This window comes from Lycium barbarum, chromosome 5 (assembly GCF_019175385.1).
Source record: "Lycium barbarum isolate Lr01 chromosome 5, ASM1917538v2, whole genome shotgun sequence".
Taxonomy (NCBI): Eukaryota; Viridiplantae; Streptophyta; class Magnoliopsida; order Solanales; family Solanaceae; genus Lycium; species Lycium barbarum.
Window position 1 is genome coordinate 16048753 of NC_083341.1, and position 26375 is coordinate 16075127.

The 26375-nt window shown below is 33.8% G+C and overlaps 1 protein-coding gene across 5 annotated transcripts; it reads left to right on the plus strand.

The window, feature by feature from the left end:
- Positions 1-1559: 1559 nt before the first annotated feature.
- Positions 1560-26158, plus strand: LOC132640560 (potassium channel SKOR-like). Of its 5 annotated transcripts, XM_060357181.1 has the most exons (14): positions 2552-2688; positions 3822-3975; positions 10604-10828; positions 11092-11155; positions 18674-19013; positions 20418-20713; positions 21515-21595; positions 22240-22338; positions 22707-22928; positions 23144-23332; positions 23781-23856; positions 23938-24232; positions 25355-25476; positions 25615-26158. In XM_060357181.1, exons 3-14 carry the CDS (start codon positions 10668-10670, stop codon positions 25854-25856), a joined length of 2187 nt encoding a protein of 728 aa, XP_060213164.1. In that variant the 5' UTR covers positions 2552-2688; positions 3822-3975; positions 10604-10667; the 3' UTR covers positions 25857-26158. The 5 variants fall into 5 exon arrangements, 4 of the variants coding, with proteins under 4 accessions (XP_060213165.1, XP_060213163.1, XP_060213164.1 ...); XR_009582281.1 differs by lacking the exons at positions 3822-3975; positions 25615-26158 and adding an exon at positions 24957-25023 and having other exon boundaries at positions 1560-2688; XM_060357182.1 differs by lacking the exons at positions 3822-3975; positions 25615-26158 and adding an exon at positions 24961-25023 and having other exon boundaries at positions 1560-2688.
- Positions 26159-26375: the final 217 nt, after the last annotated feature.

Below are 26375 nucleotides of genomic sequence, written 5' to 3' on the forward strand. Positions count from 1 at the left end.
ACGAGCATATGGGTAGCTAATCACGACACTCACGTAGGGGAAGGCCAGATAGCTCTCGCGTATGAACGTGACCCAATAATGTATGAATGAATGTTGAAACCTAACATTAGTATCATAACAAGACACATAACGAGTGATGATACAAATAAGCATATATTATTGTCACGTTTTCATATAAAGTCATAATGAATTAGAATGGAGTGAACTGAATAATTGAGCATAAAAAGACATAGAATATGAATTTCACGAATCATGGTATCATGGTGGTTCTAATGAAAGTCCCTGTTAAAAGAGTAAGCCTTAACTTACCTGAGAGCTACAAGCTCAACTATTCCTCCAATAAATTTCGAATCACAATTTACATGATAATCTGGCTAAGTCTATATCAATATAGGGTAAAAAAATTAAATTTTATACACAATTTTCTTGTCTACCGAAAATCCCGCTTAAAGTATTATCTTATTCAGAGTAAGAGCTCGTTTGGATTGACTTATAAGTTATTTTTAACTTTTTTGAGTGTTTGACTGGCAGCTTATAAGTCATTTTGTGCTAAAATAAGATTCAAAAAATAATTTATTCTGTTTGACTTAATTTATCTAAAGCAGCTTATAAGCTGAAAGTAATTTTTTTAAGTCCATCCAACAAGGCTCTAACTCAACGAATCAATTTGCAGGGTTCAAGTCCGACAAATCAACTTGTTCCACCTTCCACCCTATAGTTTAGGGGCGTGACAGCAAAAAAAACATTTTTGAATTTTATACCAATCGAATCTTGACACGTAAAATAGGAGAGGCCCATGTATTATTTTAACTTTTTAAGAGTACAACTGTATGAATATTACATCACATCAGCTACAACTGTTTGTATACACGTAACGTCAAATTTCAAATTTTAATTTACTAAAAGTAGTTTAGATTATTTAATAACGCATAGTAGTAGATAAGAATAAAGAATTGCAGCAGAGTTTCAGGAACCGTTTGGAAATGGAATTATTCATATTTCCCGAATTTTTTCACTTTATTTAAAATCAATATTTAATCATAAAAATTTCAAATATAATTTTAAATTATATTTAGAAATCATTTGACCATGAGAATTATTCAATTTTTTTCCGAAAATTCTTTTCACTTTATTTGAAAATCATTTTTTGGCCTTGAAAATTCAAATACAACTTGAAACTTTCACTTTTTTCTTCTTTCATTTTTTTTCCACTTTCAGTACATTCAACAACAACAATATACCCAGTATAATACTATAAGTAGGTCTTTGGGAGGATAAGATATAAACAAAACTTACTTTTACCTTTGTAGGACAAAGAGATTATTTCCAATAGACCTTCAGCTATAAAAACGTGATCAATGCAGGATTATAAGAAAAATAAGACAATAAAATATCGAGATATAAAACAAATAAAGCAACATATAGTAATACACACAATATGAATCTACGCGATTAATCAAATACAACTCTATTTTCAGTTCTAACTTCAAAAATTCAAAATATTTGATTTTTGTGGCCAAACGCCTACTCAGTTTCCTATAAATACCTTCCCTCCTCCTACCTTTTTTAGCCAAAAAGTTCACTCTCATATAAATCTGTCTATCCAATAGCCATAGATTCGGAAAATTTCAGTTAAACTTTGTCATAAAATCAACATTTTCCAACTATATTTCTCTCTCTTCACCTATTCATACATTGAAGAACTTTCTAGAAGTTCAATACTTTGAAGCTAAGATCATCAGTCAACGGATTTGACATTGCGAAGATAATCCTTTCAGTTTCTGCATAAACAGAAAGATGAATCGAAATTAGCAGAACTATCCATTTTTTTCCCGATGATTTTGTGTTTACTTTGAGAAAAACGGATTTCACATTGTATTGCGAAGAAAATCGATTCAGTTTCTGCTCAAAGAAATACTAGATGAATCCAAATTAGCAGAATTTTCAATTTTCTCTGATGATTTTGTGTTTACTGTAACGGAGACAGTAAGATTCTACGAAGATAGATTCAGTTCAGAAATGAATCAAAATTAGCTTAACTTTCATTTTTTTCTCTCTCTCATCATTTGTGTTTATTGTTGCTTTTGGAAGAAGAGTAAGATTCGTAGAAAACCGATTCAGTTTTTGCATACACACAAAGAAATCAATCCAAATTAGCTTAACTTTCGAATTTTCCTGATGATTTTGTAAGAAGAGTAACGGATACAGTGAGATTCGAAGAATATCAATTCGATTTCTGCAAAAACAGGGAAATCAATCCAAATTAGCTGTACTTGTTGGATTTTCCAGATGATTTTGTGTTTACTGTGGGAAGAAGAGTAACAGATACAGTGAGATTCGAAGAAAATCAATTCAGTTTCTGCAAAAACAGAGAAATCAATCCAAAATAGCAATATTTTCGAGTTTTCTGTGTGAGTAACAGACACAGTGAAATCGATCTGATATGTCGATGAGGAGAGAATTAATGGAGGAAGATGAGAGGAAGGGAAGAGATTCATCAAGAGAGTATAAGATGGAGGATTTGAGAAAAGATAGTTTGAAATCGTTGAGAACTGGTAACAGTCGATTAACGATGATGGAGAACGACTCCAGTAGTAGTCCCTCCACGTTTAGCAGGGAAAACGTCCTAAGAGGCATCAATGGCCTCAGAGGCATCTCGCAAAGTTTCCTCATTTATCCCGATGACAGGTACTCTTCTCACTCTCTGGATGCAGTAATCAATTTTCGTCATACTGTTTCTAAAAGGTGATATTTGAGGTGCGTTTTTGATCATTAATTCAAAATGTTTCAAAATGTTTCAGGTCCTAAGAATGAAAAAGTCAATCTCAAGTTAAAATTATGAAAGTGACGAAATTCGTTGTATTAAGCTTTACTTTAATATATAGAGTTAATGATCAAAAACATATATTTTTTTTTTTTTTTTTAAAGAGTTTCATATTTCAACAATTCATTATTCAAACACACCTCAATGTTGAGTTAGCCTACACGTGTCTATTATTGATTGAGAATAAATATTTGAACAACTCATCGAGGTGTGTTTTAATAAAAAAAGAGTGATGAAAAGGAAGTAATGGATTGCTGGAGGGTATGAAACTAGCGAAAAAGTGATAGTTAGGATGTGTTTTTGACTATTAACTCTATGTCCTATGTGACATGTATTTGATTAGCTGGATTGTGAATATTAGATTAGTAAAGACTTGCACGTATATGGTGTTTTCACGAGACCACTGCAATTTATAATGGTTAACTGATTTCGTAAATTAAAATACTCCATTATTAATTAACTATAATTGAACTGTCGAAGACTCTTGTTATGTACTGTATGTATTAAGTTAGCGGAATGAATATCCGATATACAGTAAATAAGTTTTTACCCAAATTGGTTGTACCAACAAAAAGGAAAAAACAAGAGGCAGTAGACTGAAAGGGAAACGTAAAAATGTCTGGGGATGGCATGTTTGTGTACCATTCAGTTTAGGATTGTCAGTATACATAAACTAAAAGACGTACTGTCCCGAAAAAATTATCCTAGTTTTTTTTTTGTCTATCTCAAAAAAATTATCCGCTTTTATCAGATGATTTACAACCATACAAATATTTAAAATTTATTTTGAATTACATATTTTAAAAAAATCTTTTATTTTTTAAATTTTATATCAAATCAAAGGAGGACAATCTTTTAGGAAGGGAGAAGTAATTTAATAGATTTATATGATTAGTGAGATTTATTGATCGTAGCAAGTTGTTTACCGGAGGAGTTAATTTTTGGGTACCTTCACGAGAAAAAAAGATAACGGCGGCTTGTCATTTTTGGGTGTCAGATAAGAATCATTTTCGTGTGAGATATGCGTCATAGCTGGTGAGGATTTCGCGGATGTGCAGCAGACCTGTGCACATTCATTGGGTTTAGGGAGAACATAAGCCAGTTTGGCTAGAGACCATTGATTACAACTAGAGTTGTCTTTGGCCAGCCAGGTCTGTCAAATCCAACCCAACTCTTTATTTAAATAGAGTTAAATTAAGATTTTTTTGACCTATATAGAAGTGAGGTTCAAAAGTCCAGCCTCTTTTGATCCGCCGGCCTCAAGGGTTGGGCTGAGGAAGGCCCTTGAGGTCGGAAATAACAAAAACTCAGTAAAATCCCACAACGTGGGGTGTGGAGAGGGTAGAGTGTACACAGATCTTACTCCTATCAATGTAGAATGACTGTTTCCGAAAAGACTAATAATTTAATTAATTTTTAAAAAATATAAGTAAATTAAACAAAAAGATAAAAAGTAATGAGAAAAAAAAATGTACTTACTACTAAGTAGTAATTAGAAACTGGAGTAATACTTTTTAGTCTTAGAATTTATATTATGTTTAAATTCTTTTGAACGTGATCTAAATCAGTGATTAAAAATAATAATTTATATTTGTTCTCTTGAATTTTTTCTTTTATGATATGGATTTGCGCAAGAATGTATGGTAGAAGATTCTATTTCATATTGCAAAAGTTTCATGTTCAAATTGTACCAAAAATCACTTAGAAAATATTATTTCGGAAGACGAAAAAATTTAAAAGACTGTCCCGTCCTAGCCCGCGGCCCGCTTAGGGCTGGGTTGGGCTGTCATTTTGCAGACCCTTCAATTAAAAGGGTCAGCCCGTCCTAGCCCATTTAATTCTTCGATCCTTTAGGGCTGAGTTGGGTTGGGCAAGCCCATTTTGACACTTCTAATTACTAAGTAGTGCTACTCACATACTCCTATTTAGATTTTCAATGTATCAGAGGATAATTTAATAAAACATACACTTAATTAATGTAGTACATTTTAAGAGCTTGTTTGGATGGGCTTAAAAAAGCAGCTCAACTTATTTTTTTGACTTATAAATTGTTTTTAGTTTATAAGTTGCTTTAGATAAGCTAGTCAAATGAGCTCAATTGTTTTTTTGGATTTATTTTAAGCACAAAATGGCTTTAAGCTGGCTAGCTAAACGCTCAAAAAAGCTAAAAAATAAGCCAATCCAGACGGGCTCTAAGACCTAAACAGATTAAAAGAGAACACAAGTACTTATTGATTACTGCTATCTCTTATGTCTCGTACTTCAATTAGTAGTTCTATATAAGTTATACTCTCACCGTACTAGTTTAAGTATATTACTTTTCTTTTTGGTCTGTACTAAAAAGAGTATCTTTTTTTATATGTAGTAAGTTTCCAATTCCAATATTCTACATGATAAATTTAAGACTACAAGATTTAGAAGACAACATACATTTTTAATTTAAGATTACAGGATTCAAAAGTCTCCCTTTATTTTCTTAAACTCTGTGTTTAGAGTCACTTAAGGAGTACTTTTTAGGTCCCAATTTATATGATATTTTATTTTTATTTTTAGTTTATCAAAAAATTACTTTATTTAAAATTAATTTGATACTCCACATTTTATGTTGCACTTAATGAGATAACGGAGAGTCATATAAATACATATGGCTTATTGAAGTTACAAGTTTCAAATCATAAATGGGATAGAGGGGAGTAATAGTATTAGTGCTTAGCGTTCTCATGGGAAAAAAGGTATCCATTTGTTCATTTACTATTTATGCAGAGATTATAATATAAACTATGTGAAAAGATTAACAATGTAAAGATCATTAAATAACAAGTATAATTATTTTTAGAAAGTTTTTTGCTTTTAAATAGTTTAATCAATTGAATGCTAATACAAATTCTATAACAAATATGCCATCCAAACTATAACGAACACTAAATTTATGTTGGAGTCTATAGCTGTATAAAATTTATCTGTACTGGAAAGCACAAATTCGCAAATCGCATTACACTCATGACTCGCGTGTTCAATGAAATTAAAGCTCCCGTTTGTCCATAAGAATTATTCACTTTATTCCGGAATTAGCGTTTGGCCATGAGAATTTCGAATATAACTTGAAGTTGTATTCCGGAATACTAAAAACTTAAAAAACTTATTTTTTATTTTTTTTTCACTTTTTTCACCTTTTTACAATTATATTTTATCAAAAATTACAATTTTAAAAATTATGATCAAATAAAATTTCAACTCTAAAATTTAAAAAAAAAGTTTTTTTTTTTTTTTTTTTGGTACCTATGGACAAAGGGGGCCAAATTTCTGCAGGAACATGTGTACGCGGTTTAAGTTGTAGCCAGAAAAGATGTTTCAATATTAATAAGAGAAAAAGAAAAAAATAATTGGTGGCAAATAAGCTACCAACTATAACCTATCTCTCTCTCCGGCCCCACGTTGGCCGACCTATCATGTTACTGCTGCACCTGAAAGCAACATTTGTGACTTCTCATTTCTCAGCCGCTTTAGTGAGATTGGCTTGACTGAAGAGGGAGTTTGGGTTACACTTTTTAAGGAGCCATTTGGACGTGATTCAATCTCATGTGATGAAATCATGTTTGGACATACAATTTAAATTTCTTAAGAATCTGTTTGGATGGGCTTATGCCTATAAGCTGCAAATAGTTTATAAGCTAAAAAAAATAAGTTGGAGTAGTCTAACTTATTTTTTTTTGTTATAAGCTGTTTTCAGCTTATAAGCTGCTTTAGATAAGTTAAGTCAAATGGACTCAATTATTTTTTTGAGCTTATTTTAAGCACAAAATGACTTTAAGCTGACCAGCCAAACACTCAAAAAAGCTGAAAACAGCTTAACGGGCTCTAAGTTGTAATTTTTTTTTATAAACATAAAAATTTCACAAGTTGTGAAAATTATAAAAATTTTTCCAATTTTTATATAATCTTACCAAATGAGTAAATCATAATTCATAATAAAATTAATACACTACGAGAAGGTCTTTCTAAAAAATACAACATCAATTGATCAAACTTTAGTTCAATAAAAAGGAAAATTTAACATGAATAGTAATGAACTACTCTTTAATATAATCCTCCCACATGGCACGAACAATATATCTACCAACTTATGGTTGGTAAACATGATTGGTAAATATATCTACCAACTTATGGATTTTTTTTACAAAATATAAATGTATGGGTCAAATTTTACATTTATATTTTTTGAAATCATGATTTCAACTTCCCAAATCATGCCTTTTTGGATGATTTGGGATTTCATCTCATGAGATGAAATCAGAGATGAAATCGCATGTCCAAATGCTAATTTCATCTCATGAGATGAAATCGCATGTCTAAACGCCTACTAAAAGTAGCTTATAAGTTGCTCCCTCCGTCCTATAATAAGTGTCATCTTAGCCAATAATTTTTATCTCATAATAAGTGTCACTTTAGGAAATAAAGACCTAAATTAGCTAGTTTTTTTCAAATTTACCCTTAGACAAAAGCTGAAAAGTTAAAGTAACATCTAAACGATGATTGGACAAGCCACATAATAATTTGGTATTGTTGGATTACCAATATCAAAAGGATTACTATTCATGCATGCTCTAATCAAGAGGAAAAAGTAATTTATTTTTATTATGTAGGGATAATTTAGTAAACTTCACATTACATTATTGGTTTCTTAATATGCGTATTTTTGGGTAAGGTGACACTTATTATGAGACTGAGGGAGTAAAAGTTAAAAGTATAAGTTAGGAATATCTAACTTTTGATTTTGGCTTATTTTGTACTTTTTTGGCCTAAAAATAATAAGTGCTTAAAAATACTTTTTATCTTTTTCAAACACGACAAGTAAAAAAGAGCTTAAAGCCGATAAGCAGTTAAAATAAGCCAATCTAGACACCCTCTAATACTCCCTCTGATTTATAATAAGTATCCACATAGTTTTTTATTTTGGTCTAAAATAAGTGTCTGCTTATATAATCAAGAAGGAACTAACTTTATTTTTTCATATTTGTCTTTATTAAGTCCCAATTGACTAGATCTAATGTGTCAAGTTAATAGTAATATAGAAATTTTAATTAAGCGTAGTTTCGTCAAAATAGGAGTATAGTTTTTAAAGAGTTAATATTTTTTTAAAGGGCGTGGTAAGAGTTAAGTAGACACTTCTTTTGAACCGGAGGGAGTACTACTTGCGTTTCAATTCGTTCGTCTTAATTTGACTCAAAACGTTTAAAAAATAAAGAAGACTTTTCGATCTTGTGATTTAAATATGTCATATAGGATATTGGTTATGAAAAGTTATTAAATTTTAGTAAGTGATATTATTTTTTAAATATATTAAAACGGAAAGGAAGACAAATAAATTAAAATGAAGGTGAGTAATAAAACTTAAGATTTAAGAAGGAGAAATGTGCGAATATAGTAAAACTTAAGAAGGAGAAATGTGCGAATATATTCTTTATTATTTGAATAGAAGTACATGATCCGACAATCTTGTTTATTTAGATATCTTATACGTATATATAAAAATAAAAAAACTTTTATAAGAAAATATAAAACTAAAAACACTTTTATAAAGAACTATAAAACCAACTTGAACCTCAAAGACTTCGTACTCCACATGCACTCTTAAAATGCTAGGTAATAGGTCAAAAAACAAAATATCGCTTTTGGTGATTTGTGCGTATCGTTGTCCTGTAATTTCATCCATTTATATTTAATTTCTTTATAATATTAAATAAATAGTTGAAAATTATGTACCACAATAATTTTGGGTGGCGTCTGAATTTTGTTTTGGTGTAGTATTTTAAAGAATTGATTTTAGAAGTTTGGATTAGATTCATGCGTGGATTAACGTGTTTCTTTACCTTCTCCTAAGAAATTGGTTGAGTAATACTATTATCTTAGTGGTTGAACTAATTTGATTTGTTAGTTTGAGTTGGTTCCATTTTTAGATACCTAACTAATTTTGTTTTCTGAGAAAGGAAAAATGGTTAAAAATACTCTCTACTATACGAAATATATTAATGTTACTCTCCATTATGCTTTGGGGTTATTTATACCTTTTTCGTTAGCAAATTGTCTCATATTACCCTTACGTCTATCAGAGCTCCACCATGAAAGATAACGGACACATAATCAAAAGTAGAGCAATAAATTTGCACCTTTCTCCTAAAATATTTTGACAGATGGGAATTCACCTAGTACACATTGGAGCTATATTAAAGTCAAAATAAATACAAGATGATTTGTTAACCGTAAGTGTATGAATAACCCCAAAGTATAACATATGATAAATTTAAGATTTTCTGTATAATGAAGAGGTTAATTTGGACCTTTTCCTTTAGGAAATCTGGTTTAGCTTTGTAAATTTGACATGGTTGGTTTATATGCTTATACATGTTTTTTTACATTGATAGTTTATAGATTTTTTTACATTATTACTGAAGTTTTGCCTTTAATAACATGTTAGTTACTGTTTGTATCAAGTTACCAATTAATGCTTGTTATAGTGATTATGCGCAATTACTTATAAGTGATCTGATTGCGCAAGAATATCTTTTACACCATGCATATATAATTTAAACTCTTAAGAAAAATCAGAAGAAGCAGAAGAAGAACACGAGAATTATGGGTGAGATGAAAAAATAGCTGCCAGTGGGTTGACAAGGTGGAAGGGGTTGCTGCTTGGAGGAGGAACTATAAAGTCTGACCTGACAGCAGTGGCTCGATGAGTGGCGTTAAGTTAAAAAAACTAATGTTTACAAAACTTATATTATAAAGAGAAATACTCCCCCCTATTCATAATAAGTGTCCACTTAACTTTTTTATTTTGGTTCAAAATAAGTTAGTAATCAAGAAGAAATTAATTATTTTCTTCAAGTTTACCCCTATTTAGATAAGTGAATTTTTATGTAACCAAGAAATTACATTAACTAGTTAGTATTTAATTAAAGATGGTTTAGTCAAAATACATATTTCTTTTAAGAGTTAGTATTTTCTTAAGGGGCGTGCTAAAGGCTAAGTGGACACTTGTTTTGAATCGGAAGAAGTATATCATAGTAATAAAAGTTCCTAGATTTTACTTACACTCCCTCCGTGACTTTTTACTGGGTCCTTATTGACTTGACACTCCCTTTTAAAAACTATTCATTAGAGGTTTGTTTTACTAAATTATCCTTATTAATTATGCTTTGAAAATCTAAGTTTGACTGCTAGTACTTTATGTAGTTACTTGATACTAATAATAAGAATATTGAAAGAAAATAATAAAACTATATTGAAAGAAAATAATAAAACTATCTTGATTTACTAAAATGGACAGGTAAAAAGAATTATCTATTTTTAGTATAAGGGAGAGGGACAAATAAACAGGAAAGAAGTGCTATATAATTATAACACAACTTTTTCTTTTTTCACACTATAAGTGCATGTAATATGTTGCAGTATCTTATTTTCAGACTATTAGACTTTTATTACCAACATTTATGTATAATTATCTTTTAGGTAAAAATGTAAACTCATAAACAAGCTCATAAAGTTAAACCGATTGACTTGATAATTTTGTATTAATAACTAACTTTTTCCTCTTTGTAATAAGTACATCATTAACTGATGTAAAGAAAGCACATTTGCTTGTGTTATGAGAGTTTTCATTTGCATCATCAGTTGCTTTCTCAATTCCATTGTTTTCTCGTGGTTTCCTATCATTTTAAGTCTCTTTCCGGAATATTTCTTTAATGTTTTACAACTGATGATCTAGAAAACTTGATGCAGGTGGTATAAGCTATGGGAGAAGTTTATCCTGATTTGGGCGATATATTCATCTTTTTTTACACCAATGGAGTTTGCATTCTTCAAGGGACTGCCGAGGAACCTCTTTCTCTTGGACATTTGTGGTCAAATAGCTTTTCTTGTCGACATAGTCTTGCAATTTTTTGTAGCCTACAGGGATAGCCAGACCTACAAGATCGTGTATAAACGAACGCCTATTGCTCTTCGGTGAGTCCCCTTTTCCATCCTAGTTTACTATTTGCACAAGAGGGGATAGTGATGGATCCTACATGGTTTCGCAGGTTGGGCAGAACCTAGTGTTTCATGGTCGAATCTTGCATATATGTGTTAAAAACGAATATAGAAAAAATAGACATACATTTCAGAACTCATCTCAAATTCTGAACGTCTAAATTCTGAATCCACCACCGAAGAGGGATGCAACAGAAGGTATGCCTTTAAGTAAATTAGCTGATTTTCTCTCGTTGCAGGTACTTGAAATCTTATTTTATCGTGGATCTTCTCAGTTGCATGCCGTGGGATAACATTTATAAGGTATATTCTCTCCAACGTCCTCTCTTTAACATGCTTTTTAATTTGCTAGCACCATTTTATCGGTCAATCTTTTGTTGTAATTCTTAACACATACACACAAAGTCATCGCAGCGGAATATTAAACAGGAACTTACCTTCAGCCATAGTTGTTCAAGTGTGAGAATCGCCTTCTTTGTTTTACTACCGAATTGTAACCCTGAAAGAAATAGTGAAAAAAAAAACCCTAGAGCCTTCTAGCCTATGCCTATCACAATTTCAGATTACTGGACTGATGGAGTCACAGGCGTATTTATAGGTAGGCCAGGGACTCTTAGGCAATAACTTTAACCCTAGGGACTTCTCCATAAAATATGGTTACCCTAGGGACACCTAATAAATGTTTCCTCCCATCAAGGAATCTTCCGGATATGCATAATCAAAATTATTATCTACTATATTCATTATTTACTTGGAAGAGAAGGTAAATAATTTGTTACCATAATTGTGGGCCCCATTAAATGTCTCATTAAAAGACAATATTCTTACATTCTCCCACTTGGCCCGCATATTATAATCAGATAATTGTTTGAGTGATAGTCATGGCCATAAACTTTATTCACTCATCTAAATTTTTATGCAACAATCACTTCAACTAGAACACATTACTACACGAATCATGGCAGTCATGCTTTTAAACAAACACTTCCTTCCATGTATTACGATGTACAATATATTCTAACAAAGTGTCCAACATCTTTATGGATAAACTTAATATAAGTCATTCAGAGTCCAACTTTATTGATCCAATGATCACAACATAATACATGAAAACCAAAATGTGCACTGTCATGTATAACAAAGAAATGATAGTGTCTAGACCAAGTGTTAGAGAACAAAGCAAGACTAAACTGAGTTACTAAGACCCATACGGGTTACATGATCCTTGAAAGCATTAGCTGGTAAACCTTTAGTCATAGGATCAGCAATCATCAAAGTAGTACTAACATGTTCAAAACTCACATCTTGCTTCTTGACATAGTCTTTAACCATCAAATACTTTATGTCGATGTGCTTGCTTCGGCTGCCACTTTTATTATTCTTTGAAAAGAATATTGCAGCTGAATTATCACAAAAAATTCTCAATGGCCTTGCTATAGAATCGACAACTCTAAGGCCCGAAATGAAATTCTTCAACCATAACGCCTGTGATGTAGCTTCATAGCATGCAATAAACTCAGCTTTCATTGTGGATGTTGCAACAATGGTTTGCTTAACACTCCTCCAAGATACAGCGCCTCCAGCAAGAAGGAAAATGTATCCAGAAGTAGATTTACCAGAGTCTTTGCATCCACCCAAATCAGAGTCTGAATATCCAATGACATCCAATGAGTCAGAATATTTGTATGAGAGCTTAACATCCTTGGTTCCTTGCAAATATCTCAAAACCCTTTTACCAGCTTTCCAATGATCAAGACCAGGGTTACTTTGATATCTGCCAAGCATTCCTACTGCAAAGGCAATATCAGGTCTAGTGTAGACTTGTGCATACATAAGACTCCTAACAAGCGAAGCATAGGGAATGCCTTTCATTTGCTCTTGTTCCAATGCATTTTGTGGACATTGATTCAATGAGAATTTGTCACCTTTAATGATGGGTGCTGCAATAGGTGAACAGTTTTTCATTCCAAATCTTTCCAGAACTCTTTCAATGTAGGCCTTTTGAGATAGTCCAAGTAATCTTTGAGATCTATCTCTGTGAATCTCTATGCCAATGACATAGGAAGCTTCACCCATATCCTTCATTTCAAAATTCTGAATAAGAAATTGTTTCGTCTCTTGCAACAATCCCAAATCACTACTAGCAAGTAAAATATCATCCACATATAGGACTAGGAAAATATATTTGCTCCCACTTATCTTATGGTATATACACTGATCAATGATGTTCTCCGTAAATCCAAATGAAGAAACAACATTATGAAATTTAATATACCATTGGCGGGAAGCCTGTTTTAGTCCATAAATGGATTTATTCAACTTGCAAACAAGGTGACTATTATCCTTATCACAAAAACCTTCAGGTTGACGCATGTATACCTCCTCTTCAAGATCTCCATTCAAGAAAACCGTTTTCACATCCATTTGATGTAGCTCTAAATCAAAATGAGCTACTAATGCCATGATTATTCTTAATGAATCCTTCTTTGAAACTGGAGAGAAGGTTTCATGGTAATCAATGCCTTCCTTTTGAGTGAAACCTTTGGCTACAAGTTTGTCGTTATATCGTTCAATATTACCAGATGAATCTCTTTTGGTTTTATAAACCCATTTGGATCCTATAGTAGAGACTCCTTCTGGTAATTCAACGAGATTCCAGACTTTATTCTTGGCCATAGATTCCAACTCTTCTTTCATGGCATCATACCAAAGTGTGGAGTTCTCTCCACTGATGGCTTGTGAAAAAGAGCATGGTTCATCTTTAAGTCCAATATCATGATCAGACTCTTGAAGGTATACAACATAGTCACTAGAAATTGCTGGCTTGCGAACTCTTGAGGATTTTCTTACTCCCACTGGTTCAGACACTCCTTCAATGGGTTCAGGTAAAGTGGGTTGATCTTCATGTGGCTCCTCATGTGGTGGTAGCTCTTGAACTTGTTGCTCTTCAGACAGTTCATGAGAATTTGTCTGAACTACATTCAAGTTCCCAATGTATAAAAGTACCACCGGTGGTTCCCTTATCTCTTGCAATTCCACCTCTTGAGTCGAACCACTCCCACTTACTTCATGTTCCTCAAGAAATTTAGCATTTCTAGCCTCAACAATTTTAGGAGAATGAGAAGGACAATAGAACCTAAATCCTTTAGAGTTAACTGCATAGCCTATAAAGAAACCACTTATTGTTCTTTCATCCAACTTTTTCAAATGAGGGTTATAAACCCTCACCTCAGTTGGACATCCCCAAATGTGTAAATGGCTTAAACTAGGTTTCCATCCTTTCCATAATTCAAATGGCGTCTTGGGGACAGCCTTGGATGGAACCTTAGTTAAAATATACACAGCGGTTTTTAAGGCTTCACTCCATAAGGATAAAGGTAAACTTGATCTGCTAATCATGCATCTTACCATGTCCATTAATGTCCGGTTCCTTCTTTCTGCCACACCATTTTGTTGTGGTGTTCCTGGCATGGTATATTGGGCAATTATACCTTCACTTTCAAGGAACTCAGCAAATAGACCCTTAACTTGTCCCTTATCTGTGTACCTACCACAATATTCTCCACCCCTGTCAGACCTTACAATTTTGATCTGAGCTCCTGTCTGTTTCTCTACTTCTATTTTGTAAACTTTAAAAGCATCAAGTGCTTCTGATTTGTTAAACAGAAAATAAAGATACATGTACCTTGAATAGTCATCAATAAACGAGATAAAACATCTTTCGCCATTCAAGCAAGGGGTAGGAAAAGGTCCACAAATATCTGTATGTATGATCTCAAGCAATTGAGAACTCCTTTTAGCACCTTTAGTGGATTTGTTGGTCTGCTTACCCTTTATGCAGTCCACACAAGTCCCAAAGTCGGAAAAATCAAGAGCTTCTAGAACTCCATCATTAACTAACCTTTTGATTCTGTCAATTGAGATATGCCCCAATCTTTTGTGTCAAAGACTTGATGAGTTCTCATTGATAATACATCTCTTAGTGCCAATTTCTTTATCATGCAGAGTTAAAACATTACATTCAATCATGGGATCTAGCTCAAATTTAAATAATCTTCCATCCAAATTTCCAAAACCAATAACTTTATTATCTTTCAAAAGTTCAACTAAAGAATAATGAAAATTGAAATCATAACCAGCAACTGATAGTCTTGAAAGAGAAATTAAATTTCTAGAATACGATGGAACATAAAAGGTTTTTTCTAAATCTAATTGAAAATAAGCCTATAAGTCCCCACGCCTTCCACAGTTGATGGCATCCATTTCCAGAATAAACCTTTTGTTCACTTCCCATCGGCTTCCTTAGAGTTAGAAAACCCTGCATGGTTTTGGCAATATGAGTCGTGGAACCAGAATCGACCCACCATGTATTATCAGAAACTTCAGTAAAATTAGATTCATAACATACAAAGGTAAAATTACCTTTCTTCTCAAGCCATTTCTTGTATTTCAGGCAATCTTTCTTCCAGTGTCCCTTCTTTCTGCAGAAACAGCAAGAATCTTTATCAACAATGCCTTTCTTCTTCATAGGAACACTTTTGCCCTTCTTCGCATTTCTCTTATCATGAGTCACCAAATTAACACTTTCAGGTATCTCATGCTTCAACCTCTCCTCTTCTTGAACACACATGGTCAGGAGTTCATTAATTGACCATTTATCTTTATGTGTATTGTAAGATATCTTGAACGGACCATATTCTGCGGGAAGAGAGTTGAGGATAAAATGCACAAGAAATGGTGCAGACATATCAACCTCAAGGGACTTGAGTTTAGCAGCAATGTCTCTCATCTCCATAATGTGCTCGCGCACTGTACGACTTCTATCAAAGGTCATACTTGAGAGCCTCTTCATAAGGGTGCTGGCCAGCGCCTTGTCAGAGCTTACAAATTGTTCTTCAATTGCCTTCATATAAGCTTTGACCTTATCGCTATTAGGGATGGAACCCCTAATGCTTTGGCTTATATGAGCCTTTATGAGCATCAAGCTCAAGCGATTAGATCGTTCCCACCGCTCATAATAAGCCTTAGCATCTGGCGTACTTGATTCTGTGGGTTTAGGTGGTTCTTCCACACGGATTGCCAAATCCAAATCCGAGCACCCTAAAGTGAGAAGGACTTTCTCCTTCCATTCAGTAAAGTTGTCACCAGACAGTATCGGAATTCGAGCATTCTCATTAAAGATAGCAGTAGGAAAAGCTGTGAAAAGTGCAAAACAAGGATGCACACATAAGCTATGAAGTACAAACCATCAAAGTGAATCGCGTAAATACCGATTCTAAGTAAATTCAAGACCTTCCTGTGGGTAGAGGTTGCAACACATGCATAGAATTTACTTAACTTTATTAGACTAGTAAACCAAAATAAAACTAGAAAACAATCCGTACCTGTGGGCATAGGAAAATTTTCAAACTAAAAGGTTTACTATCTCCTTCCAATTAATCTCACCAAAATAGTTACCTCCCTGTGAAGCCGGGTTACCATTTTAATGAAATAACTGAACTAAATAGATGTCATTATAATTTTAATTACTAAACTTTATGCGATTAAACATCTTAATTTCTTTTATATCAAGTACTCAAGATGCTGTGGCTAGTCCCGTGCACAAGATATAAAGGAAACTTAAAAATGACATCTTTCTATAATTTGATCTTAATAACCAACTTAAACCATATGTTGATTAGTTTCATAGTAGATAGATAATATGTAAGCAGAATGCTTATAAAACCTCAATAGTACTTAGCAAAGTAATTCTTATAATTATTATAATCTGAATATTATAAGAATTTATTAAAATAGTAGCAGAAGTACTTATAATCCCAAAGCATCTTTAAAACAAATATATATGTCCAGAAGTAACATGATTGCTCAAATCTTTAATTAAACAAGTAAATTTGTTATTACGTCTAAAAAAGGATCAAGCAAATAATGAATATGAATCTGGACAAAATCTTTTAACCGATTATGGACTGAATTAACATTAATCAGAATAAGACTCATGTGGATCCAAGAACGTTAAAAGCAATTGGACCAGAAGAATACAAGCAACAGTAACATCCCATCCACAATTGAATATTCTATTACTCGACAAATAGATACAAAATTTAGACAATTGTAGTGACAACTAATTCTATTATACGAAGGCTTGATCTAATAGGCAAATTACTACTAAACATGAGCCATTCAGTTAGTCACGATACAAACTTAAAAGAAAACCAGATCTTATTAAGTATTCACAAAAACAGTAGACTTACAAACAAAACATATCAATCTGCCGCCACAAAATTAAAGGACGCCATTCGAATTTTACTCCAACATAAAATTGTGGAACTGAAACATATACTGGAAAGTTTTCGAGCAAACAGAAAACTTTATGGTGGCAGAATTTAAAGCCATATTTATCCTATCCTTCGGTATTGATCTTAATCTGAATATAGTACTGAACAATACAGCTAAAGGAAAGCTCTGATACCACATGTTGTAATTCTTAACACATACACACAGAGTCATCGCAGCGGAATATTAAACAGGAACTTACCTTCAGCCATAGTTGTTCAAGTGTGAGAATCGTCTTCTTTGTTTTACTACCGAATTGTAACCCTGAAAGAAATAGTGAAAAAAAAAAACCCTAGAGCCTTCTAGCCTATGCCTATCACAATTTCAGAATACTGGACTGATGGAGTCACAGGGGTATTTATAGGTAGGATAGGGACTCTTAGGCAATAACTTTGACCCTAGAGACTTCTCCATAAAATATGGTTACCCTGGGGACACCTAATAAATGTTTCCTCCATCAAGGAAACTTCCGGATATGCATAATCAAAATTATTATCTGCTATATTCATTATTTACTTGGAAGAGAAGGTAAATAATTTGTTACCATAATTGTGGGCCACATTAAATGTCTCATTAAAAGACAATATTCTTACATCTTTTACTTAATTTGGACCAGAGGCGGATCCAAGATTTAAACTTAAGGAGTTCAACCTTTTAAGATTTTTAGTTGAACCCATTGTATTAAAAGTTATGGGTTCATATCTACTACTCCCTCCGTTTCAATTTATATGAACCCATTTGACTGGGCACGACATTTAAGAAAGAGTGAAGATTTTTGAAACTTGTGGTTCAAAATAAGTGTTGAATATTTGTGTGGCTGTAAATCATTTCATAAAGTGAATTTGTTTCCAAATTAGGAAAGAGGTCATTTTGGCACGGACTAAAAAGGAAATAGGTTCATATAAATTGAAACAGAGGGAGTATTTATTATAATTTTAATAATTTTTTACACATAAATTTATGCTCCGCGTCGAGAGTTGGGGGTTCAATTGAACCCCCACCTTTAAGCCTACATACGCCCCTGATTTGGACATCCACCAAATGTTTTAGAACATGCAAACAAAACCAGTATTTGGCAGTTATGAGAGAATATGATAATGTGGAAAACAACAATAGGGAGGAATAAAAATAGTGTTGGATGACATTCATTTAAAGTTTTGGAGATTGATAAACTTGTTTCGCTGCTGTTCACATCCTCATAGCTTGTGCATGTAAGCATCCATTCTTGAGAGGCTCAGAGGCATAATTCTACTAGAAGAAAACTCACTTGTCTTAATATGCTCCTCTCCATAAACTTCAATGCAACCTAGTAAAGATAAATCAAAACTTTCTTGTCAGTTAGAGGGCTGCAGTTTGTACTTTACTTCCTATTAGTTTTACCCTTGGTGAAGAGGACAATTTTAAAACGAGTTAATACCTGCATTTCATGTTAGATACTTGGTTCAAGTAGATGCCTTCTGACTAAAGCTGTTCTTTTTGAATAATCAGGCTGCTGGCAAAAGTGAGGGAGTGAGATACCTTTTATGGATTAGGTTGAGCAGGGTGCGTAGAGTTACTAACTTTTTCACGAAGATGGAGAAAGATATTCGGATCAATTATTTCTTTACTAGGATTTTAAAACTTATCGTTGTTGAACTCTATTGCACGCATACGGCAGCTTGCATCTTTTACTTTTTGGCTACTACTCTGCCTCCAGAGAAAGAAGGCTACACATGGATTGGGAGTTTGACCCTAGGAGACTACAGTTATTCAGACTTTAGACATATTGATCTCTGGAGGCGGTACATCACTTCTCTGTATTTTGCCATCATCACTATGGCAACTGTGGGTATGTCTATTGCTTTCTTTCAGATTCACTGTCGTAATTATCTGAGAAAGTATATTCCACTTCTATTGGAGATGATTAGAAAGCTGATGATATATTGTCCACAATAAGCAACTTAGACGATTCACCATATTCAGTTGTTTTCCTCTATAAAATGGACTGCTAGTTATTTCTTGTGACTGTTCGAGCAACAATCCACGATTAAAGTTGGGAACTGGTTTTTTATGCCTGGGCTTTATGCCCTCTCTCCTAGATAATTTTTCAGTTTAGTGTTTGCTGTCAAGTTGTCTTTGTCCTTTTCTCCTTATACCTGTTGTTTTAATTTGTATTTGTAAATGGAAGGTGCAACATTTTGCTTGTAAAGATGCTTCTTATTTTGTGTCATATGATATGAGTTGTGTCTCTAGATTTTGTAAAGAAATGGATCTTGATCCTAACTCAACTCCAAAAGCTAGCTTAAGAGGTGAGGATTGCTCAAGCCATATTAAAGAGACCACCCATACCTTGAAACACCGATGTGGGACTCTTCAGATTTCATTCACAATTATGAAGTTCTCAAACCCTGAGTTTGAAATTCAACATGTGGCATTTAACATCCAGGACTAGAACTGAAACCTTTTTCTCCAATTTCTATTCATATTTATCTTCTAAGGAATAGATTAAGTTCATACATAAATACCTGAATCAGATGTCTGAATAATAGAAGTATCATCAACTGCAGGTCTGAAATAGTACAAACTAATCATGAGGTGCGACTGGTAAATGTGATGAAAGTTTGGCTGAGAGTGTTAGGTGCTTGTTATATTAGGTCCGTGTGATAACTGGCTTTTAGATCTATTCTAATCCTTTAAGGAAGCGATAACCTTTATACCTTTATGTTTTCCTAAATAATTGCTCTTATCCGTTTAATCCAGTATTTATGCATGTCCTGAGCCTTTTAAAAAAAACTAAATGCGTGACACCCAGTCGAACTCAAAATCCTTTTTTCGAGATGTCCAGTTATCTTTATTTACAAATAATCGATTTGGCACCGTAAAGCTGAGTAATCATAAATATTGAATGATTGACAGATAAATATAGATGTTCATAAGGTTGGTGCTGCTTTTAAATAGTTTTGGATTAACATAGTGATTGTTTTTGGTGAAAGAGACGAACAACATAAAAATGCTTTTTTGGGTAATGGGAATAATATAACTAGAAGAAATTAGTTGAAATGCTACATAAAAAGAAGCAAGCTGTTGGTTCTGGAGTGGTACTCATACGCTTTGAAGGAAGGTTTCTCTTCTTTCTTCATGATAATTATTAACTTGGCCATTCTTTTTTTAACTCGTAGCTTCTTTTTATACCTTTTCTGGATGTGCAAGCACTCCTACTACTAATAGTAGAAGATGTGTTTCTGTCCTACAGGTTATGGTGACATACATGCAGTCAATCTGAGGGAAATGATATTCGTAATGGTTTATGTCTCTTTTGACATGATTCTTGGTGCTTATTTGATTGGTAACATGACAGCACTGATGGTCAAGGGATCAAAAACTGTGCGATACAGGGATAAAATGACAGATCTTATGAACTATATGAACAGAAATAGACTCGGAAGGGATATTCGTAATCAAATTAAAGATCACTTGCAATTACAATATGAAAGCACTTACACTGATGGAGCCATTCTCCAGGAGCTTCCCATCTCAATTCGTGCCAAGGTAAATAAACAAAGGAAAAATCTTCATGTAACTCACTGTGAGCAGTTTGCTTTATATTCATTAAATTTCAAATACTCTGGGACATTGGAATCAGCTAGTTTGAGTTCTTTGAATTGTGTGGTTTCTTTTCCATTTTCCTCAATTTACGGTGCTATATTTGGTCCATAGAGTTAATTACAAGTTAGTTTTCCTTTGTTACTGATGGCGAGAATACAAGGTATGTAAAAGAAAGTGGCGGATCTATAATTTAGACGCTGTGGGTTCTGAACTATAAATCTAATTCTGCTTATATTGTTTTTTCTCTCTCACGCACATACACACACAAGTAAGTGTATATATATGTGGCCGGGCAGTTGTACACCATTCCTGCAGGTCATTACTTATGTGACAAGGAATTTCACTACCATAGAACAGTGTCCAGTTCCATAATTTTGTCACGAGAGATCATTCATTGGCAAAGCAAGTATTTGCTTATGCTATTTTGGGATTTGTTAATAGGGTTTGAGCAGAATGCGGTAAGTTTTCCGAACCCACAGAGCCCCTCTGGATCCGTCACGGGGTAGAAAAAATCAGACATTGTGACTCTAAAAGAAGCAAGATCACTGTGCATGATTTTTTTTTTGGGTGGGGGTTTATTTAGTTGGGAATTTCTTTTGTTGTAAAAAAGCATATTAACCATCTTTGTTAGCGCTTCTAAAGTTAGTATTTATTCTTGCCTTTTATTTTGACCTTTCCTTCTCATTGCTGATGCATATAACATTCTTTCAGCAATACATAACAAATACGTCAACCTTTTTGCAGATATCCCAGACGTTATATCAGTCTTGCATTGAAAATATTCCTCTTTTCAGGGACTGCTCCTCAGAATTCATAAGTCAAATTGTAAGTATACTTTTTTCGTCAATGATTGATTATCTAATCGCAAAACAGTGTTTCTATCCTTTTCTCTTTTCTGAAGAGGTCTGTTTCAATTTCACTCTAATTGAAATCGATGATATTATACGAGATATTTTGCCACAACCTCTAGAATCTGATGCCTTGTAAGATCCTTATCTATTTGCTATACTGGCCAGTGAAGCAGGAAGTAAAATAGACCACGCCATATGTTCCACAATGAGTCAGCTATTAATCTAAGATCCAGAGTTGCTCATATTCTGAATTTTGTGAACAGCTTACATAATTCGTCTTTATTTCAACTTCGCCTGCTTAGTTAAATTGTATTGCACATTTTACGTGCACCCAAGGACAGAAAGGTTGGGATCCTAGTTTATAACGTATTTGTAGAATTGGTCCTTGGTAACTTCATGGTTGTTTTCTGCATGTAGACACGCTTTTCTGCCTCATCAACCTGCATTGTCACCCTCCGCTAAATTAGAAACAATTTGACATGCGTGCTTCTCTCCTCTTTTAGTACACCTTTGGATGCTTGCCTCCTCGCGTCTCTCTGTTTGGTTTTGATTGGGGCTCCGTTAAAGAAGATAAAGTAAATATAGCGCTGAGGGCTGATTTTTGTGAAAAAAATTCAGGTAACTCGAGTGCGTGAAGAATTTTTCCTTCCAGGAGAAGTGATCATGGAACAGGGGCATGCAGTGGACCAACTTTATTTTGTCTGTCATGGTGTCCTGGTAAATTGTTCTGCCATTATTATTTGTGTTCAGAATTTTCTATTGTAACCTTTTATGTAGTAATAAGCTTATATTCATTTGATACCTTAAAAATTATTCTACCTCATGTTAGCTTAGGTTTCTAAACCTTATTAATATCACTAGTTCTGGATCTATTATTGAATTCACTAACCGTAGCTGGGAAATTGTTAGACTGTGATGGTGTTATTAGAAACTCTAGAAAATTGAGAGAAATAGCAGTGTACCTGTTCTCTAGTTTCCATTGCTCCAAAACTTCTGCAAATCTTACAACTGCTGACTTATCGATTCATGTTTGGCATCGAGCTGCAGCTGATACTGCTAGACTCATTGTGGTTATTTTGATCCAGGAGGCAATTGGTATAGGGGAAGATGGGTCAGAAGAGAAAGTAGCACTTCTTGAGCCAAATAGCTCGTTCGGAGAAATATCCATTCTTTGCAACATTCCACAACCATATACTGTTCGTGTTTGTGAACTATGCAGACTCATACGGATTGATAAGCAGTCGTTTTCAAATATTTTGGAGATCTACTTTCATGATGGGAGAAGAATCTTGACTAACTTACTAGAGGTAATCTGTCTTGGGTGGCATGCTATTCTTCACCCATACCACCTATGGCTTCTATTCTCTCTTGTTACTAGTACAATTGTACAAGATTTGACTAGAAAAGTACATCTGGATTAGTAAGTTAATATATGTTAATTATTGTTATCCTTTTGGAAATTAACTGCTTTTGCATTAATACTTATGGACTCAAAAGTTCTTAAAGCAGTCTTAACTGACAGGAAAAGGATTCTGATCTTTGTGTAAAAGAACTGGAGTTAGATATAACATACCACATTGGGAAACAAGAGGCTGAGCTTGCTTTGAAAGTGAATAGTGCAGCTTATCATGGTGATTTGCACCAGCTGAAGAGTCTGATTCGAGCTGGAGCCGATCCCAACAAGAAAGATTATGATGGAAGATCACCTCTGGTATGGTCTTAGCCAATAGAAACGTATAGCTTTTCTGGTTCATTACTTCTTGATGATTCTTTGAAAAATTGTTATTTTCTGAGTAACTATTGAACTCTTGTGAAATCAACAGCCATTTGAGTGTTTATCAGTCCATGAGTGGACCTTAACTCTTTGTTCATAATGTGTTGTTTGTTTTCCAAGCTCATGAATTTCTTTCTTGCGTGTGCAAATTTGTAAATCATGCAGCACATTTGGTAGCATTTAGCTGTTTTTACAAATATGAGTTAATCAATAAGGAATTCCAGATTGAAACTCTGCAGGCATTATTAGTTGAAGTTCAGATGCTGCTTCTATCAACATACTGATTCTGTCTTTAAGAAAAATATTCAAAAGAACGATTCTAAAAGAAGGCTGAATTTTAAAAGAGTGAAAAATTATTCCTAATCAAGGCTTTGTTTATGAACAGCATCTTGCAGCATCCAGAGGATATGAAGACATCTCTTTTTTCCTTATCCAAGAAGATGTTGATCTCAATGCTTCAGGTAAGTTCTAAAACCTGTACTTGACCGGTGAACTTCCTTCTTCTCAAATATTTATTGCAACTCATGATTTTTGTCAAAAAGACAACTTTGGCAACACACCGCTCCTTGAAGCTATCAAGAATGGACATGATCGTGTTGCTTCATTACTTGTTAAGAAAGGTGCTATGTTGGAGATTGAAAATGCTGGTAGCTTCTTGTGTACGTTGGTTACAAAAGGGGATTCAGATCTACTACGAAGGCTGTTGTCTAATGGTATTGATCCGAACTCCAAAGACTATGATTACCGGACACCACTCCATGTAGCAGCTTCTCAAGGATTATTTGCGATGGCGAGATTGCTTCTAGGAGCTGGTGCTTCAGTTTTCTCAAAAGACAGGTACCAGTTAAATCTTTATTGCTATATTACTGTAGTCACTTCTTAAAGAGTATGAACTTTAGTTTAGAGCAAGCTACCTTTTGTCATAACTTGTAACGTAGACTAGCGTGCTTACCATGTTGGGAAACACAATATTTACTTTATATTGTTGCATCAGTATTTGGGGATTCATTGAGGGGAGTAACTTTTTTTTTTCTTGATTATTGTTGAATTTTTCATCTGGTCATTTAGCCAACCCCAACTAGATTTTGATTGAGGCGTAATTAGGTTCTTGAATCTAGCATCCTCTAACCAATGGACCTTTCTTCTTCTTATTCTTATTCTATTTCACAATATCATTTTGTGGTTGGAAGGTTTTCAACTTTTTGTTTTTATCATCTGTGACATTTAAAAAGTTACAATCATCTTTTTATAGATGATTATCCTGACAGCTACCAAATAACTTTTCCTCTTGCTATTTTTGAATATAATACCCAATCGATTTGAGATTACATCAATGCTTGCTTATTCTTAATCATTTGAGAAAGCTTTCTATGTTCTTCAGTCAAATGGGAAAATAGATCTTTAACCTTCTCCCTTGTCATTTCAGAATGAAATGTTGAGAATATGAGGCATCATGTAAAAAATGAAATGCTTTCGAAATAAACTTCTGAATTTTTGTATCATTTAATTCGAATTTTGCACTGATGGCTTTTCATATGTTTCCTGTCATCGACCAAATGAGATAGAGGCGGATCAAGAATGAGAATGACTTCTCAAATGTGAGGATATCCTGGCACAATTTTCTTGAGGTGAAACCTGTTTTGTTAAAATTTCGTTCATGACCTAGATGAGATTGTTGTCTAGTCCATCCCAGTTCAAGCTAAAATGCCTTGAATCATATATGATCATTCGTCACATGGGTAGTTTTGTTTCCATGCCGACCTTATTAGATGCTTGGTCAATTTTTTTCTTGAGCTTGGTGCAGTTTCTTTCCTTCAAGTTTACAGGCCAACTGAAGTGAATTGCGTCATGGCTGCGCTTTCAAAACATTACGGTGTACTAGCTGCATTGTGCATAGCTATACCCATATTCCAAAATGGCTAGCCTCTTAAAACCTAAAGGAAACCTAATATATTGCAGATGGGGAAATACTCCAGTTGATGAAGCTAGACTGAGTGGAAACAATCAATTGATCAAGGTTCTGGAAGAAGCAAAATCAGCTCAAATATCGGAATTCCCCAGTGTTTCACACGACATCTCAGGTATTGCAGAAGCAACACCATCACCAAACTAAAGTTCCTCGTCACCAGCTACATTGTTACTTACACAAAAAGTTTTTTTTTTTTTTATTAGCTAGGTTATTTCAAGCTTGTTAACCATATAATCTCTGTGTAAAACAGAAAAAATGCACCCGCGGAAGTGTACTGTATTCGCTTTCCACCCATGGGAGTCAAAGGATGTCAGGAAACATGGTGTTGTACTGTGGGTACCTACGAGTATGGAAGAGCTCGTTGCTGCAGCTACAGAACAACTCAACTTCCCTTCTGGCTCTTGTATTTTATCAGAAGATGCAGGTAAAATTCTTGACATAGATATGATTTCTGATGGTCAGAAGTTGTACTTGATCAGTGAAACAACTTAAGAATACCTTGTCGATATATAGTACCCTGTGCAGCTTTGTGGTGTGTAGATATTGTCAACCAAGTTGAAGATGAAATAAAATCTCTAGTAGTCACTCACTGTTGCTGAGTGATGATATTGCATATGAGGAATTTACCGGCTGTAGCAATTTAAGCGTCTCGAGTGTTGTTTTGTAGTGATTTGGTACTTGTACCTTGCATTATCAATTTATGTTGTTGTAAAATGAAGTCTAAATTTTCCAATAGAAACCAGTCATTGGGGCAGGATTCTGCCATTACTGCAATGTTATTCTATTGTTTTTCAGTGGTGCCCATAAAATGGATTTTCAGTCTTTCACCACTAACCATCAACAGTCAGCTTAACCATTATTCTATATACACACATTCAAGGGAGCCTTCTGCTAATTCAGCTCTCTGTAAAGGTCGAACCAATTCCAAACATTTTGTTTTCTTAATTCCAAGTCCTTGCTGTTATTCCTTGGGTAAATGATATGTGTGGAATAGAAAGTATGTTATAAGAT

Excerpts from the sequence above, each read along its gene's own strand:
- LOC132640560 (XM_060357180.1), top strand. The coding sequence starts at position 2,444 with ATGTCGATGAGGAGAGAATTAATGGAGGAAGATGAGAGGAAGGGAAGA. Across the intron at positions 24,233-25,354 it reads TCAGTTTTCTCAAAAGACAG|ATGGGGAAATACTCCAGTTG; the intron begins GTACCAGTTAAA and ends AATATATTGCAG. Across the intron at positions 25,477-25,614 it reads TGTTTCACACGACATCTCAG|AAAAAATGCACCCGCGGAAG; the intron begins GTATTGCAGAAG and ends TGTGTAAAACAG.